The 16,641-nt window shown below is 59.6% G+C and overlaps 5 protein-coding genes across 5 annotated transcripts; 3 read left to right on the forward strand and 2 right to left on the reverse strand.

Annotated features, from left to right (window-relative positions):
* The first annotated feature begins 200 nt into the window (after positions 1–200).
* On the forward strand, positions 201–1,854 carry B0H64DRAFT_409699 (uncharacterized protein). The gene has a single exon (XM_062804732.1). It carries the CDS (start codon positions 343–345, stop codon positions 1,561–1,563), a length of 1,221 nt encoding a protein of 406 aa, XP_062655179.1. The 5' UTR covers positions 201–342; the 3' UTR covers positions 1,564–1,854.
* Positions 1,815–5,701, reverse strand: B0H64DRAFT_469631 (uncharacterized protein; the record flags this gene model as incomplete). Its single annotated transcript, XM_062807805.1, has 6 exons — positions 1,815–2,525; positions 2,587–2,646; positions 2,794–2,842; positions 2,897–4,636; positions 4,731–4,968; positions 5,098–5,701. The coding sequence occupies 6 exons, from the start codon at positions 5,699–5,701 to the stop codon at positions 1,815–1,817; spliced, it is 3,402 nt and encodes a 1,133-aa protein (XP_062655180.1).
* A 753-nt stretch (positions 5,702–6,454) lies between these two features.
* On the forward strand, positions 6,455–11,464 carry B0H64DRAFT_420413 (pectate lyase superfamily protein-domain-containing protein; the record flags this gene model as incomplete). The annotated part of the gene is made up of 5 exons (XM_062805458.1): positions 6,455–6,472; positions 6,662–7,902; positions 8,014–9,948; positions 9,979–10,806; positions 10,897–11,464. The coding sequence occupies 5 exons, from the start codon at positions 6,455–6,457 to the stop codon at positions 11,462–11,464; spliced, it is 4,590 nt and encodes a 1,529-aa protein (XP_062655181.1).
* A 759-nt stretch (positions 11,465–12,223) lies between these two features.
* Positions 12,224–15,169, forward strand: B0H64DRAFT_409701 (ankyrin repeat-containing domain protein). Its single transcript, XM_062804733.1, has 4 exons — positions 12,224–13,424; positions 13,481–13,929; positions 13,989–14,273; positions 14,327–15,169. The coding sequence occupies exons 1-4, from the start codon at positions 12,341–12,343 to the stop codon at positions 15,035–15,037; spliced, it is 2,529 nt and encodes an 842-aa protein (XP_062655182.1). The 5' UTR covers positions 12,224–12,340; the 3' UTR covers positions 15,038–15,169.
* An 820-nt stretch (positions 15,170–15,989) lies between these two features.
* B0H64DRAFT_446311 (uncharacterized protein) lies at positions 15,990–16,568 on the reverse strand (the record flags this gene model as incomplete). The annotated part of the gene is made up of 3 exons (XM_062806902.1): positions 15,990–16,019; positions 16,081–16,287; positions 16,356–16,568. The coding sequence occupies 3 exons, from the start codon at positions 16,566–16,568 to the stop codon at positions 15,990–15,992; spliced, it is 450 nt and encodes a 149-aa protein (XP_062655183.1).
* Between the last annotated feature and the right edge of the window lie 73 nt (positions 16,569–16,641).

A 16,641-nucleotide genomic window follows, 5' to 3' on the forward strand; every position in this document is an offset into this window, starting at 1 on the left:
TGATCCAGAGAGGAGTTCCTCGATTGTGTTGTAATCGAGAACCCGCCATCGCACTCCCCGGGTTTAGCGGCCGTCTTCATCGGGTATGGCGCACCGTCAACGAGAGCCCCTCATCTCCGGCGTCCCTTTCTTATACGAGTTAGTGTAAATAACGATTCCTGGAATAGGTACCTTACACAGTCGAGTCCGAAAACCCCGCTCCTTCAAATTTCCTACCTTTCCCCAAAAGAAAACGCGACCAAAACGAGTCCTAAGTGCACTCGCACCACGCAACCCCATCTTCAATCCCGGTCACTTCGCATTCAAGATTCAAGCCAGCGCACCCACTACCCCCGATTCGAAATGGCGGAACCACGCGGCAATAACAGCGACTCCGGCTTCGCCAATCGAGAGGAGGACTGGCCCGAGCCAGATGTTCATATCCCCATAGCCCTCTACGACAAAGCGCGAGACCACCAGGACCAGCTCACCGAACCGGAGCGTCAGCTTTTTCTCAGCCGTGGTGATATTGTGGCTAAGGCCCTTGGCTCTCCCGATTCCTTGACCGACGAAGAGATTCACCAGGCTTGCGGGTGGCCATCCCCGGATGTAGTGCGCGCCAACATCCAGGACGCAAGCGGCGGCAGCCTGAGCACACCAGCCGAGCTATATGCAAAGATTAAGGGGGCTCTCGAAAACGGCCAGTTCGATACCGCCGTCAGCGATGAAGAGGCCTGCCTGATCGTTCACAGCTTCCGCGCTCTAGACGACTACTGGTCCAAAGGAGGGTTGTCAGAATCCCATGACATCCCGGGCCACGGACACGCCCTTACGCTATTAACACGCCGGCTGGGGTCGGATATTACTCTCTTTAAAACTTGCGGACACCGCTCGTTTGAGCCCCAGTGCCTCCCCGGCTCCCGTCCACAACTATCGCCTGCTGATGCAATAGCGGCACAAGACCGGGCAGACCGGCTAGAAGCTATCCGCAAGCTCACCAACGCTATAGCTTCTGCAGAAGACCAGGCCCAGCGGGGTGTTATATCTGTACAAGAGTATTTCACCCGCGTAGACAGCATCCGGGCGGATATACTCGCCATCGATACCAGCGACCTCATCCCCGAATATATACCCCCATCCGACGAAGCCTTTCAGCTTCTCCCCCCCAACGTCCCGTTCCCATCGCTATACGACCGTATCGGCTCGGGCCCCTGGCCCGCCTCGCATCGCTCCATCGGCGGGTTCAATGTCTTCCACCGGGATACGGGTTTCTCGGGCTCAGACTCCGCGAGCCTCGCTGCACAGCTCTGGGCACCGCTGACCGAGGACCAGAAGGAGGCCTACCGTGCGCGGGCCGAGGTGAAGCGCCGCGAGGCCTGGGCCGAGTACGAAACCAGACTGGCCCGGCAGGACGCCAACCCAAACGGCGGGTTTCGCTTGTCGGGGTTCCAGGTGTTTCGTAACGAGCAAATTGCCGGTAATGATGGGGTGGGCTTTGGGGAGGTGCTAGCCCGGTGGGAGGCGCTGACTCGCGAGCAACGGGAGCCGTACGAACAACGGGCTAAAAACAGGATGGCAACATAGCGTAGCGGCATAGCGTACTGGTTAACCATTGGTGCATTGGGAGATTTCTTTTTCTTTTTTTCTTTTCTTTTTTAATTTATTGCCTTCAAAACCCGCCTCGGCGTCCACTTCAGGTTCTTCTTTCCAAATCACGGTTTTTCAAACCTCCCACCCCGACATGGACACGTTGCAACACCGTTCGAGAAAGCGAGAAACCGAGATCAAATAAAAGAAGCTGGGTACTTCACTTCCGCGGGGGGGTTAGGTAATAATTAAAGACGGTGAAGCCGAAATCGACCGCTGGTTTGTCGCGATGGCCCCCTGGTACCGCACGATGCAGTGAGGTCCCGCGCCTGGATGCAGAAGGCACACCAACCCTCGTCCATGCCACACTCGTTGAATGCTTTGTGCCAGACCCCGTCGAGGCCCGCGAGCTTCTCCTGCAGCCACAGGTGCGTGTGGTTGCGGACGCGGCTAAAATGCGCAACCATAAACTCGCGCCACCCGGTCTCCCACTGCCCTAGGATCGGCCCGCGGCTGTTGGCGTCGCCGGGTTGGTTGTAGGCGGTGTCGTACTGGAGGGCGAAATCACGCAGCTGCGCCATCACGTTCAAGTAGACCTGCTTGTGGCGGGCCTTGACGTTTGCGTCGTTGTAGTAGTCGAAGACGGCCATCACGAGTTGGATCCCGCCCAGCGCGCGCTCTAGGCTCTCCGGGGTGGGGGAGATGCAGTGGGTGTCCCACGTGGAGTCGCCTATGGGGCTCAGGAGCTTGTAGACGCGCGCTTTCATGCCGTTGAGCTTCGAGTCGCACACGACCAGCCCAGTGGTGTGTTGCATGGAGCCCGGCAGGGCCAGGCACGCGTCGGCGGGCGAGATGGCGTAGAGGGCTGGTCTCGGACTGGCGCCGGGAGACCCCGGCGATCGGGACACCAGCCCCATAAAGGAAATCCGGGAAAATGTATTCCATGGGTCCGCCGCCGTCTACGTCCCCCTGGACGTCGTTACTAGACTCCCACTCATATTCAGGGTTGCACCGGTATACGGAGGGCTTCTGGCCTTTGGCGGCCGCATCGTGGATGAGTTTTGCGAGCTTCAGGCTAAACTGGACGGTATCGATTTAGAGCGAGGCCGAGGGAGCGGTACTAAAGGCGTTGCCATCGGGCAGCTACTGTATAGTCCAGGCAGGGATATGGTCCATGCCAAGCGAGTCAACAGCGCGATCCCAAATATCCATATACTTCTGGCGTACCTCCAGCTTCATACTCCCCAGCATGTTGGCGGTACCCTCGGCGGTGATCCTATAGTCGGATGCCCACTACGGGGATCCCCAGCCGCGGGCCTAGATCGTGAACAGCGTGTCCTCCTTGTACTGGACCCAGTTGCATTGGTCCGGGTTCGCGAGCACCTTGAGCAGGGCCTGATAGTAGGCCTCCTCGGCTTCGATCTTGTTGTTGGCCGGGGTGAGGAAACGTGGCTCGCAGCAGATGGCGTGGCCGCCGCCCTTGCAGTTGTCCAAGTCGTCCGGCTTCTCCATGCCCAGGCGGATGGTGCCGGCCGGGCAGGTCGCCTCGCAGAAGTTGGCATCCTTGCGCTGGGCCGGGACAATCTCGCAGCTGCGCCATTGCGTGTCCATCTCGGGCTCGTCGCAGCACAGTGGGCGGAACTGGTCGATGTGACCACCGTACTTGGAGTTGCGGCAATGGGTGCCGCCACTGCCCCAGTGCGTCGCAAAGAGTTGCATGGGGCGGTCCGGGTCCGCGATGCTGCACGCGGCACCGTACCCGACGTCGGGGTAAGCGTCGGCGGCGCCGGCGGCATCGCAGTGGCCAGGGGCGGTGCCATACCACTTGCAGACATCGTAGCCGCGCATCGAGTCGAGCGACTTGAGGCCCTCGCCTTCCAGCTTGGTCTCGCAGCAGGCCACCTGGGCCTTGCCGTTGTTGCAGGCGGCCTTGGTCGAGCCGACCTCACGCTGGCGCCACGCCGGTCCCACGATCTCCTCGCTGCCGGCAGGACAGCCGCCGTGTTTGCCGCACTTGCCGTTGTAAAAGTCGAACCAGCCGCACTTGGGCATCGTCTTTCCCCACGGGCAGCAGAAGTGGCGCAGCCGGCCGCCATGACAGTGCGTGCTGTCTTGCATGAGCTCGTTATGGCTCGCATCCGTATCGAGCCGCGGCACGGCGAGGTATCCGGAGCCACACCCGGCGCCGCAGTTGGACCAGAAGCACTGGCTGCGCACTATATTGGCCGAGGGCTCGAAAATCGGGAACGTGAGGAACGAGGTGTCGACAGTGTTGGGCGACTGGTAATTTGTGGCTCGCTGGAGCTGTTTCGAGTATCGTGTGTTGTAGACCACCGTGCCGTCCCGCTTCTGCGCGCCACTTCCCCCGGCGGCGGCGGCTCCTGCGGCGGCTCCCCACTCCGTGTAGTCCTGGCTGACGGCCCACACCATGACGCCGCCGAGACACAGCTTGCGCGCGGCATCGGTCTTGAGCTTGAACGTATCCTCGTCGTCGTACGTGATCCATTTGCGCCCAACGACGGCTACCTTGACCATGGCCTCCTCGTCCAGCGTGGGTGTCACGGCGGCGGCCCGGATCTCGTCTGTCAGCTCGGCGTTGGTGAGCGTGCCGCCGATCTCGTCCCTGCTGCAGGGGCCGGCCTCGCCGACGCCGTCGAATAGGCACTGGGCTTCGGTGCACCCCCGGTCCGTCGCCACAAAGGTGCGCGAGTAGAAGGCCAGCCCCAGCACCACCTTCTCCGGGTTGATGTCGTTGCGCCAGAACAGGTCCAGGTACTCGGTGATCTCGGTCATGTTGGTGTGCGAGTTGAGGAAGGCCCCGAGCCATTGGTTGCCCTTGTCCCGGAGGCCGTGCAGGTCGTAGGACATGACGTTGAAGAAATCAACCCACTCCTCGAGCTCGATGATGTCAAAGTGCTGGAGGTGCCTGAAGGATACGGGCAGCGTGACCGTGAGCCCATTGCGGCCCCCGCTCCCGGCGTCGAGGGCGGCCCGCAGGTTCTGCAGGAAGCGCGGGAAGTTGGCGTAGTCGGCCGCGTTGCCGCCACGGTCTGTGTCTACGGGGTACTCCCTGACCAACACTCTCAGTTAGAAATTTCCTTATACATTATCGGGTGCAATCCCCAGGTCTTTGGTGGACATGATGGTAATGGACTTTGACGTACCAATCGAGGTCAACGCCGTCAAAGTTGTACGTGTTCATGAAGCTGATAAGCGACGCAGAAAAGAGTTTCTGCTTGGCTTCGTCGCCCGCAAGCTGGGAGAAGGTGTGGAAGGTGGCGCCTGGGTCGTTGAAGGTCCAGCCACCGATCGCGATGTAGACCTTGAGCGCCGGGTCGCGGCTCTTGAGGTCCGTCAGGCGCGAGTAGAGCGGTATGTCCTCAGCCTGGGCCGGCACGACCTCTGTCCAACACACCGAGTTAGGAATCTGCTACTTGGGTATGGTCCGAGTCCCCCGATATTTGGGGGAGCAAACAACTTGCCCCCCGGACAGCTAGAAAGGGGGTTATAAACAGCTCGAATCTAACGTACCGAACGAGACGGGGTCGATGCTGGCAAAAGCAAAGTTGAGGTGCGTGTACACACCCGCGGGCACGTCCTCGGGCATGAAGGTGTGGCAGATTCGGCGGGCGGCCCAGCCCTCGTAGTAGCCGACGACGCGCTTCATGGGCTTGGTGCTGTCGACGGGGCACGACGGGCGCTTGACCTTCTTGCCTGCGCAGAACTCGGCCGTGGCGCCGCAGTACCCCCACTTGGAGCAGCACACGTTCAGGGGGCACTTCTGGAGCTCGACGTAGTCCGCCCCAAACGTGCCCGGGTCACACTGCGACTTGGCATCGCAGCCTGCTACGCAGACCTCGGGGGAGCAGTAGTCCTTGCCGAAGCCGCAGAAGCCAAACTTGGAGCAGCACGTCCCGTCCGCACACGGGTTCTGGGCGTCGCATCCCAACCGGAAGTCGCACGTGCTTAGGCAGCCTTCGCCGCAGTGTTCCTCGCTAGTGCCGCAGAAGCCGAACTGGGAGCAGCACCCCGTGGCGCACTTGTTGGTGGCGCTGCACTCCCGGGCCGCTGCCGGCAGGACCACCAAGAAGATGGCGAGGAGAGAGATGAAAAGGAGTGTTCCGGAACGTATCATCACTGCCTCCTGTGCCGAGCTGAGGTGCTCGCGGACCTTGGACGAAAAAGAGTGACGAGACGTATGAAGTAGGGGCCGGGCGTTGGTTGATAACCTACAATACCTTAACTTATAACCATGTGATACCAGATCACCCCTGGTCCAACTTCACTCAGAGACCAAAGGGGGCAAGAGCCATGTCGAAGACCCCTGTCAGTGTCCGCATCGAGATTCCGCATATCCGCGTCGACTCCATCTGGACCCTGAAGTTCAGCTTCCGGAGATGAGCTGCTCGGCCATCGTTGTTCCAGCCCTGCCAGACCCTGGTAAAGTCCGCCCTCGACCCGCTGCCCAGCTCCGGCTCGAGCTAGCGCGATCCGTGCCGTCGATAGTGCCGTCGATAGTGACAACGCATGTTTCACGCAACTCAATAACAATGCTACTGTGAATCTGATATATGTTCAATTGTGTTTCTTCGGGATGGCGTATCGTTCGTCGCGAAAAGGATTGAGCCGAACCTTCGGCGCGGGAAGAAAACGGGCTAGCCGGTTGATTTCTGAGCAAATTACACCCATGTTCTTGTCCAGCGGCGACCGAGGAGTTCGACAAAGCTGAATCCCAGTTGACATGAACTTGGCGAAGCAGCTCGTGTGAAATATTACCAGTATTTTACACTTCACATTCTCTACGTACGTACCTTATCCCCCCCCCTCAGTTCATTCTCTGTCCCCGGGACCCCCTCGAATAACAAGTTGGGGACTTCTCACGCCCATCATGGCGCTTGCTCGACTAGTACTTTCCCTCGTTGCTAGTTTCCTGCTTGCGGCCCAGCTACTGGAGGCTCATTCGCACCATCATGGCGCCGAACACAAGTCCCACCCGCTTCTTCATGCCAGAGCCAACAATGCATCTACGATCGCCGGCAACGGGACCGCGGCTACAGTCCCCGGGTCGGCCGAGGACATCGTTGCCCGGTTCCAGCGAGCCATGGCCGTTGCCAACCAGGCAATCCTCGAGGCGCCCAGTGAGAACGTCGCCAGGGTCCAGGGCTCGAAGTCGCGCCGGAGCAAGGGAAAAAAGGCGCGGCCGTTGGATTACTCGGGCGAGTTCGACCAGCACGCCAACGGGACCGTCTTCAGGAGAGACAACGGCAACAACCGCACCACGGGTGCTACCTTTACCCGGGAGTCGTACACGGTCCCGTCCGAGGTGGCCGAGGCGGCCCGTATCATGGCTGAGGCAAACTCGTTGCCCCCTGTTGACTATGACGCCCTCCTCGCTGATGTCCGCGCTCGCATGTCCAGGCGCAAGGCGCACCTGAATGACACGAACGCGATGCCGCAAAAGCTACAGAGCCCCTCGGGTCTCGTTGAATACGTGCCCCCGGCGGAGCTAGCCATCACGGTCCAGAACGGCACCCAGGTAGCAGGCCCCCAGCATCCGGACGACCTTTCATCAGACTACACGGACGCGTCCAGCCCAGACGGCGCCAAGCCACATGTCGGAAACACGAAGCGGGCGGCCGTGGCCACGACATTCTGGATGGAGACCATGACACAGCGCGGCAGTGCTCCCCACGCGCCGGCGGGCTACCAGGTGTGGCGCAACGTCAGGGACTACGGGGCGTACGGCGACGGCGTGCACGACGACACGGCAGCCATCAACCTAGCCATCTCGGATGGCGGCCGGTGCGGGGTGGGATGCGCCGGCAGCACCCAGTTCCCGGCCACCGTCTACTTCCCCGCGGGCACCTACCTGGTCAGCAGCTCCATCATGCAGTTCCACAACACCGAGATGCTCGGCGACCCTTTCAACCCGCCCGTTATCCGGGCCGCCGAGAGCTTCTCGGGCCTGGGCGTCATCACGTCCGACGTCTTCGCCGACGACGACGTAGCCTCATCCACCAACCAAGGCAACGTCTTGCGCAGCGTACGTAACTTTGTCGTGGACATCCGGCCGACGCCGCAGTGGGCCTACGTGTGTGCCATCCACTGGCAGGTGGCGCAGGGTACGTCGCTCGAGAATATCGCCTTCATCTCGACGACGCCGGCCGAGTACGACGCCACGACGCAGCAGGGCATCTACATGGAGAACGGCAGCGGCGGCTTCATGGGCGACCTGGTCTTTGTGGGCGGCAACTTTGGCGCCTACCTGGGGAACCAGCAGTTTACCACGAGCGGCCTGCTCTTTGATAATTGCCGCACGGGGTTGCAGATTCACTGGTACGTCAGAATCCGACCCGTTTCTTTACCCCTTTTGCTCGCCTAAAGAGTTCCAGCTGTTGGAGACTACGCGAGATTAGGAAGAATTCTAACGGGGAGTGTGTTGAACAGGGACTGGGGCTGGACCATGCAAGACACCGAGTTCTACAACTGCGACAAGGGCATCGTCGTCGTCGGCGGCGCGGGCGGGGCCGGCAGCACCGGTCAGGGCGTCGGCTCGCTGTCCCTTGTCGACCTGCACATGACAGGGGTCCCCGTCGTCGTCGAGACGTCTCTCTTCGCCGACAACTCGACAGCCCTTCACATTAGCAACGGGGGGTTCCAGGACTGTGCCACCATCGTGCTCGACAGCCGCAGCGGCACGGTGCTCTACCCGGGCAATGCCGCTGGCCGAACCGACGTCATGTCGTGGGGCTTTGGGAATGTCGCCGACCCAAGCGGCGAGACCGGGTTTGTCAACGGCGCTGATATAATCGCCCCGGAGTATCCACCCTCGCTGCTCGTCTCCGACGACCTCCACCCGCGGCCCAAGCTCTTCCACCGCACGCGGCCCAGCTATGCGGACCCGGGCGACAGCCAGATCTTTGACGTCAAGACGCTCGGCGCCCAGGGCGACGGCACCACCGACGACACGGCCGTACTCAACCGCATCCTCGACGTGGCCGCCAACGTGTCGGGCATCGTCTACTTCCCGCACGGCATCTACGTCATCAGCGACACGCTCGAGGTGCCCGTGGGCTCGCGCATCCTGGGCCAGGCCTGGTCGCAGATCATGGCCACGGGCGCCAATTTCGAGGACATGGCCAACCCGCGGGCCGCCGTGCGCGTGGGCACCGCCGGGTCCGTCGGCGTCATGGAGATTCAGTGCATGTTATTCACGGTGCGGGGACCCACGGCCGGCGCCGTCGTTGTCGAGTGGAACATCCACGAGTCGGCTCAGGGGTCGGCGGGCATGTGGGATTCGCATATTCGCGTCGGCGGTGCCAAGGGCAGCCAACTGCAAAAGGCCGAGTGTCCCCAAACGGCGCAGAACACGGCGGGCTGCGCAGCCGCGTCGCTGATGATGCGCATGACGGAGAAGTCGTCGGGTTACCTCGAGAACGTGTGGATGTGGGTGGCCGATCACGACCTGGACGACGCCGACCAGGCCCCGCTCAACGTGTACGCCGCCCGCGGCATGCTCATCGAGTCGCAGGGTCCGACGTGGCTCTGGGGAACTGCCGCCGAGCACGCCGTGCTCTACCAGTACCAACTCGCCGGCGCCCGCAACGTCGTGATGGGCCTGGTCCAGACCGAGGCGCCCTACTTCCAGCCATCCCCCAGAGCGCCAGCCCCCTTTGAACGGGGCCTCGTATTCAAGGACGATCCGACCTTTAGCGACTGCTCGGCCGACTCGCAGACGTGCGCCATGGCCTGGGCGCTGCGCATCGTCGACTCCTCCGCCGTCCACGTCATCAGTGGCGGCCTGTATACCTGGTTCCGAGGCTACTCACACGACTGTGTCGAGAGCGGCGCCCACGACTGCCAGCTCGGCACCTTCTACGTCGAGCAGAGCTACGACGTTTGGGTATACAACCTCGTCACCATTGGCTCCGTGCAGATGGTCACGCCGCTCAACGGGGAGCCCATCCTGGCTGCCAACAACCGCAACGGATACGCCTCCTCTATCGTGGCCTGGCTCGGCGGCGCGAACCAGACGGCGGGCGAGCGCAACATCACGGGCTACACGCTGCACACGCGCGACGACCTGGCTACGTACGACTTCTCGGAGCAGTGCAAGACGGCGCTGACAGCCACCATCGCCTGTGCCGCCCAGACGATGCACTGGACATCCCCCGCCTACCGCGGATCCTTGGGCAACGCGACGCTGCAGGACGAGGTGTGCGACGTGGGCTGCGGCACCTCGCTCGCCTCGTGGTACCGGCAGGTCTCAGCCAGCTGCGCCGACTTCCGTTGGCCCTTGTCGGGCGCCGTCCTCGAGATGGCTGGTCGCTATATCTGGTACGGCTACAACGAGAGTTGCTCGACTGATAGCGGGACGGGACGGTACTGCAACGATGTTATCGACGGCTTCAGCCAGTCCGAAACGCTCGCCGGTATGCCCGACAGCGAGCTCTGCTCCGATTGTTTCACGGGTCGCATTCGCATGATGCAGCAGAGCACCTACTCGGTCTACAACACAATCCCGTGGTACCAACGGGCCCTCAAAGCGATAAAGGCCCGCTGCTCGCTGGCACTCCCCGACGATGTGCCTCCGCCCCTGATCGAAATTCCAACGCCCAGCCCCTTCTGCGTCTCTGACAAGTACCACACCATCCAGGCAGGTGACGACTGCAACTCGATCGCCCTCGCCAACAGCGTCTCGTCGGCCGGCGTTGTCGATGCCGCCAAGGCAGTTGGGGACGTCGTCGGCGGCTGCAGTGGCCTCCCTGCGGGGCTGGAGATCTGCCTCCCCCTAACGTGCACCACGTATTCGGTCGTGCCCACGGACAGCTGTATGACCATCTCAGCCATAGCCGGCATCCGCGACGTCGCGCTGTACAACCGCTGGATCGACCAGAGCTGCGACAACCTCCATGAGGCGAACTCCACGCTGGGTCACGTCGTGTGTATCTCCCCCGTCGGCGGCGCTTACGTGCCCGGCACGGCGACCAATACATCGGGCATCCCCCACGGCGGCTCGGTCGGAACCAGCCCGATCGCTGTGGCCCCCCCTGCCAACGCCACTCCCGCCCCGGGTACCGTCAGGACCTGCGGCCGCTGGCACGTTGCCGAGGACGGCGACACGTGCGCATACATCACCATGACATACAAGCTTGGCCTCAACTTGTTCGCCAGCATGAACCCCTCCATCGACACCAACGGCGCCGGCGGCTGCTCGCCCTCGATCGTCCCGGGGCATGCGTACTGCGTCTCCCTCGTCCAGGCCCCACCGGCTACCGCCCCAGCCCCTTACATCCCCAAATCTCTAGGCTGCTGGCTCAGTCCCGATAGCTCGTCCCACGTCCTGCGGGGCACAGCCTGGACCAACGACGGCGTAACGCTCGAGACGTGCGCCGAGGGCTGTCTCGCATACGGATCCTATCTCGCCGGCGTCGACAGCAGATCCTCCCCTCCCACGTGTGTCTGCGGCAACAGCGTGCCGGCCAACACGACCCGGCTCTCCGTATCAGCCTGCGCCGCCGCCGACGCGGCGGGTGTCGACGTGTACGGCCTCCACGAGCACGTCAAGGTCAGCGTGCCCTTCCGACCGGTCGGGTGCTTCGCCGACGCGGCCCTCCTCACGGACGCGGGCGGGGGCGGGGCCACTGTGGCGCCCAGCACCACGGCGCCGGCCTCGGTCGCGCGGTGTGCGGCCTTTTGCCTGCCCGACTATCCCTTCTTCGGCCTCTCCGGCGGCAACACCTGCCGCTGCGGCACGGGCCTGGCCGCCGCCGCCGCCGACGGGACGTCTCTGCCTGAGCTCGAGAGCTGTAACCTGCCGTGCAGCGCGCGCCGCGACACCACCTGTGGCGGTGCCGCGGCGACGTACATCTACGCTTCCCAGGTCACCTATTCTTAGTAATGATCGATGGAAATAACAATGCCGAGCTTCTGCCACCACGACCGCCCGCCGCGCCGGCACCGGCCCCAGCGGCACTAGGTATTAGGCGGTCGCTGTCCTCGATTTGCTGGGCAGGCGCGCAGAACAGTACGGTTTATGTATACCACTTGGTTGACTGTCCTGCGGCGAGCGGCTGCAAGTATACGTTGTATAGTTAGCCGCTTGCTGAGGCGCCTGCGTTGTGACCTAGGGACGGAGGATGTATTGGAATCCCAATAGCTTTTACAGGAGCGAACCTTGACATGACGTTGCCGGAAAATGATCCCGGTTTAGTTAACCAACTGTGAACTGTGCAAGAACTTCGTTCAAGATGCCTACTGATAAGAGAGGAAGTTGAGCGGGCACTTGGAAACCCCCAGCATCTATAAATGCCATAATGCCAATAAGACAATGAAACATACGACGCCCAACACTAGCAACATAGGGAACGTCGGACTCTAAGTATAATTAAAGAGAAAGATAAGATGTGGAACAAGTGATCTTATAAGCGGCCGCTGCACAGCCTCAACCGCCCGTTTTCAGTCCCGCCGGCTGAACTTGCTCTCTCTTGATCAGTGTTCTGTGGCTGCTCCGCCACGCTTAGGCACATCAGGCAGTCCCCGAGGTAAATTCGTGGGGGAAATCGCGGGAGGGGCTGGCTGCCTTCGTGTAACAATAAGCCACATAAATCGTACCCCCCGCAATCTCTTGTTGGTCACCAGATCCTCCGCCTTTCCTCACTGCACGGCACAAGCGCAACCATCCAATGCCGTCTGAAGTCTGAGTCGAGCAAAACCGCTCTTGGTCTTGTCTAATTTCCAAGCCGCTTTTTTCAAGTCAATTTGGCCACACTAAATGGAGGCAATCGGTGCTGGGGCAAGTGTGGTTGCCTTCATTGTTCTAGGTCTCAAGAGCGCCAAAATCATCCACGAGATCCTCTCAGACGAAAGCGGGACACATGTCGGCCAAGTGCGAACCGGTATCCAGGACCTCCAGTCAACTTTAGAAAGGCTAGGAAGATGCCGGGCCGTGTCCGACCTCCAAGACCAGGATTTCCAAACCAAGGTCCAATCCTGCGCTGACAACCTCGCAACCTTTGCTGCGAGTTTACAGAATATTACTGTGACGGACGCGAGACCACGGTTTTCTAACCAGTTGAAGAGGCTAAGATCTTTCTTAAGCGAGAAAGAACTGATTCGGATGAACAATATCATCACCAGGGATACAGGAACCTTGAAACTTTACCTTCAAGCCTTGGAGAGCGACACCGTCTTCGAGATACGTGACTCCCTTGCTGCTACCCGACAGGAGTTATCTACCTTCCAGACCATCAAAGACAATCAGTCGACCCTAATCGCCCAGCATGCCACCCTGTCGACCACCGTGCGCGATTCAGTGACGGCGGTCAACGATGATCTCCGTCTTGGTTTTGAGGAGTCGGCCGTTCGGAGCGACGAAATCATGCAAAAGCTGGTTCATTTGTCAGACCAGTCAACAGCTCACAGTGGCGAGGTCATAAGCGGTATGGATCAGCTCGCAGGCTTAGTTGCCAACTTAAAGCGTCTCCTCGAAGAGAAATCTAGCGTCGGCGAAGCCCGCGACAACGTCCAGCTCGATGAGGGTGTGGGGACCTTGGAGAATGCACCCGCAAGAAATGTTCCACCATACGACAAGTTGCTAGAGAGCGTACGATCCGTGTTGGGATCAGTTCGGGACAAAAGGGGGATATTGAGTTCCAACGACTCGGAAGGCATTGCCGATAGCCTTGTCAAGCTTCTCCAGGAGATGATGTCAGACAAAGTTCTCCTTTCGGCAACTACATATCAGCATTGGTGTGATAGACACACCCAGGAGGACCTTGAAGTGATGCGACGAACCTTGCGGTCTCTTCAAGGCATCCTTCTGTCTTCGTCACGAATTGCGGTAAACCCTCGGCCTAGTATGCCACTCTTACCAGCTGTCCTGTTTTGATACACGCTGACTCTCCTACCAAAGACAGGAGGAAAGTATCACCAGGTACCCTAGTCCGAGCGAGCGTGAAAAGGAGGTCGTATCCCACAGACCGCGGTGATGTGTCAGTGATCTCATATGAAAGGAGACTAGGAAAACGTCGAAAGCTATCAGCCCAAGGAATGCAACATTTAATGAACTCTGGGGAGGAGGGGGAGGAGCTGGAGGAGATCACAGAGGTCAAAAGGCTCATATCATTCCACCCAGCATCTAGATGTCCGTCCCAAGCATTCCAACTCGCAACACGGCAACGCCACGAGTACCGGGGGACCTACTACGACATGACACGGATCTCAGTCGCCAATGTTCTGCCCATCGACTCGCCGGTCTTTACCCTGGTTGAACAAGGACGCCTAGCAGAATTCAAGGAGATGTTAATGCGGGGCGAAGCTTCACTTCGAGATCAAGACGAGTTCGGCACTCCCTTGCTGTTCGTGAGTTGCATATCATTACCAGAGACCTTTAGTGGCGAGCACAGCTAACTGGTGTCAAGTATGCCAATACGCAGCCGGATATCTGTCGCTTTCTACTTCAGCACGGCGCAGATGTGGACCACATCGGTCGTATCCGATTTGCTTATCCTCCCGATGACGAGTACATAGGGACAGCCTTGGAGATGGATGCTAACGACGACGAGGAGGAAGCATCCTACCTAAGCCGTATTCTAGAGTGTCGAAAGCTATTGCTAGACGCCGGCTGTGATCCGGAATTGCCGTGCTATCGAAATGGACTGGCCGAGGGTGGCCCGTTATTCACAATACTCCTTTACGGAGTTTTGGTGAGTGCAGCTTCGGGTCTGAAGAGCAAGCATTTGACAGTCAGCAATTCTAGGAAGCGATTAGACTACTGCTGGATAACCCTTTCAGCCTGATCAACACCGAAACAATCATCGACGACAACGGAAACACTATGCTTCTCGCATACTGTAACTTCGGTCGATTTCAGGTCGACGGCCTCTCCTTTCTGCTCAGCCGAGGAGCTAACATCAATGCACGAAATCTAGCAGGTGATTCATGTTTGCACCTATGCTTCAGGGGCGGCGATGAAAATATTGGGCCTTTCTTTCCTCATGATACGAGCGCCGTCAGACGTGTCTGGTCCTCCCTAGCGTTTCTCCTCGAAAGCGGCGCCAATATTCACGCGGTGAATCACCCCGGCGTCTCCGTGTTTGACCTCGCGTATTCCCTCTCGAACAAGACGAGCTTGCCGGGAGATTTGTGGGACGCGGTCCTGGCTGAGTGCGGTCACGACGTTTTGTGCTATCGCGAACATTGGCCCCGGAAACCCAAGTACCATCACGGATACACCAGGCAGATGTTTGAGCAGTTCTGGGAAGGGAGGGAACATCTCTGTCCGTACTACAATGATGAGTTCTCTGGGGAGATCAATAATGACGAGACATCAATCGACAGCGATGGCGAGGAGTTTGGTCACGAGCGCGGCAAGGAATCCCATGTCAGCAACGTTCATGACTTGTTGCAGGGAGATGGGGACACCTCTGATTCTGACTCCGATAGTGAGGGCGGCTGCCCACTTGGCTGACTTGGCAAGCCCTTCTGCTGAAAACTACGGAATTGGCATCATGTAATCTACCTAGGTTAGGGTTGATAAGGTGTCAATCATGTTCAGGCGTTACACAGGATACACGCTGTGGTGACTGGGGGGGGGGGGGGGGAGCGGGCATATTGCGGTACTAGCCGCCGCTTGTAGCTAGCAGCAGTTGGTTTAGATAGGTACCTAGGTTGGACGTCTCACATTGGCTAGGGGCCGTTACCTGCCGTGCAAGCTGCCTGCTGGCCGGACCCCCTTCCTTCAAGCTCAGTCAAGCACAGGACGTCGGGCTATTTTCACGCCAACAGTCCTCGTCTGCGGCAGTCCTGACCGCCGGTGCCTCTTGTAAGAACGAGTAAGGGCCTTAGGACGTAAGCGTGTAACACCGCGCCACTTTTCTCGGTCCTGGTCTCTAACCCTTCCACGCTACACTCTTCACGAGGTTTGCTGCCGTCGACGAGGTTGAGGCTTAGCTTGAAGCCGAGTCTGAGTTGTCCATATGTTTCGACCTGGGCCACGGCGACGGGTATCGAGGTGGCCTTTGAGTGTTAAGAGGTAAATATGCGGCTGCAGCGATGGTTCCTGGACTTCACCGGGAATCACAGGAACGTCGGGTGGCTCTGATTACGGAGGTAGTGCTGGACGTACCTCTTGCGTCACTCGTTTGAGAAGGGGTCATAGTATAGGCGGTTCAGGTACTCGAGAGATAACACGGTGGCCGTAAGACAACAAAAAGAACCACCAAGTTCCATTGAGCCTTGTTGGATCCAACTCGTTCACACCCAAAGTGTAGTACTTCCTCCAAGTGCTATCTTACAGCTTCTGTCGAGGAGTGGCAGTAGAATCCCCAATGCCCATAAGATAAGTGAGCGACTGGACGTATTGATGTAGCGCTCCAGGAAGACTTCGGTGTACTCGCCGGCCTCAAACACAAATTTGTCTCCTAGTACCCCAGTACCTGGTACTTTTCCTTCTACAAGGTCAAAGCGAAGAGCTCTAGGATTGTACTCCCTCAGTTGCTTTACATCCCGTACCCCGCGAATGAGGGATAAAATGAATCCTTGGAGAATCACGACTTCGCCCGATACCGGATCCTCCTCGTAGGCGTCGATGGACGCGTGGTGCTCGATGCCGCGGGTATCCTTCCAATATCCCGCCGCAAGATCTAAACCATTATCCTTTTCGGCAACGGCGCTTGCGTCGAACTCGGCCACGAGGCGCAGTTTGGGGCCCCCGGGGTGCTTGGGATAGCCCGAGTAGGGGCCTCGAGAGCGGCGGCGGCGTGCTCCGGGCCAAACATGTCAGAGACAATTTCGGCCATCGGCCGCCGTAACACGGGCATAGCGTGGAGGTCGAGGAGGTCGTCACCTGTCACGTTGCCCGGGTGGTAGGGCGGCGCGGGCAACGACGGGTCGAGGCTGGAGGGGACGGCGAAGGGTACGTGCATCTCCAGGACACATGGGGTGTCGGCATCGATCTTGAGCGCGCTAGGACGGAGGAGCCTGACGGGTTGGAGGGCCATACTTGTAGACGAAGTGAGTAAGAAGAGTAGAGGTTTTAACATTAGGCAAGAAAGCCTGGGTCTTTTCTTGCTT

This window comes from Chaetomium fimeti (assembly GCF_033439085.1).
Source record: "Chaetomium fimeti strain CBS 168.71 chromosome Unknown B0H64scaffold_9, whole genome shotgun sequence".
Taxonomy (NCBI): domain Eukaryota; kingdom Fungi; phylum Ascomycota; class Sordariomycetes; order Sordariales; family Chaetomiaceae; genus Chaetomium; species Chaetomium fimeti.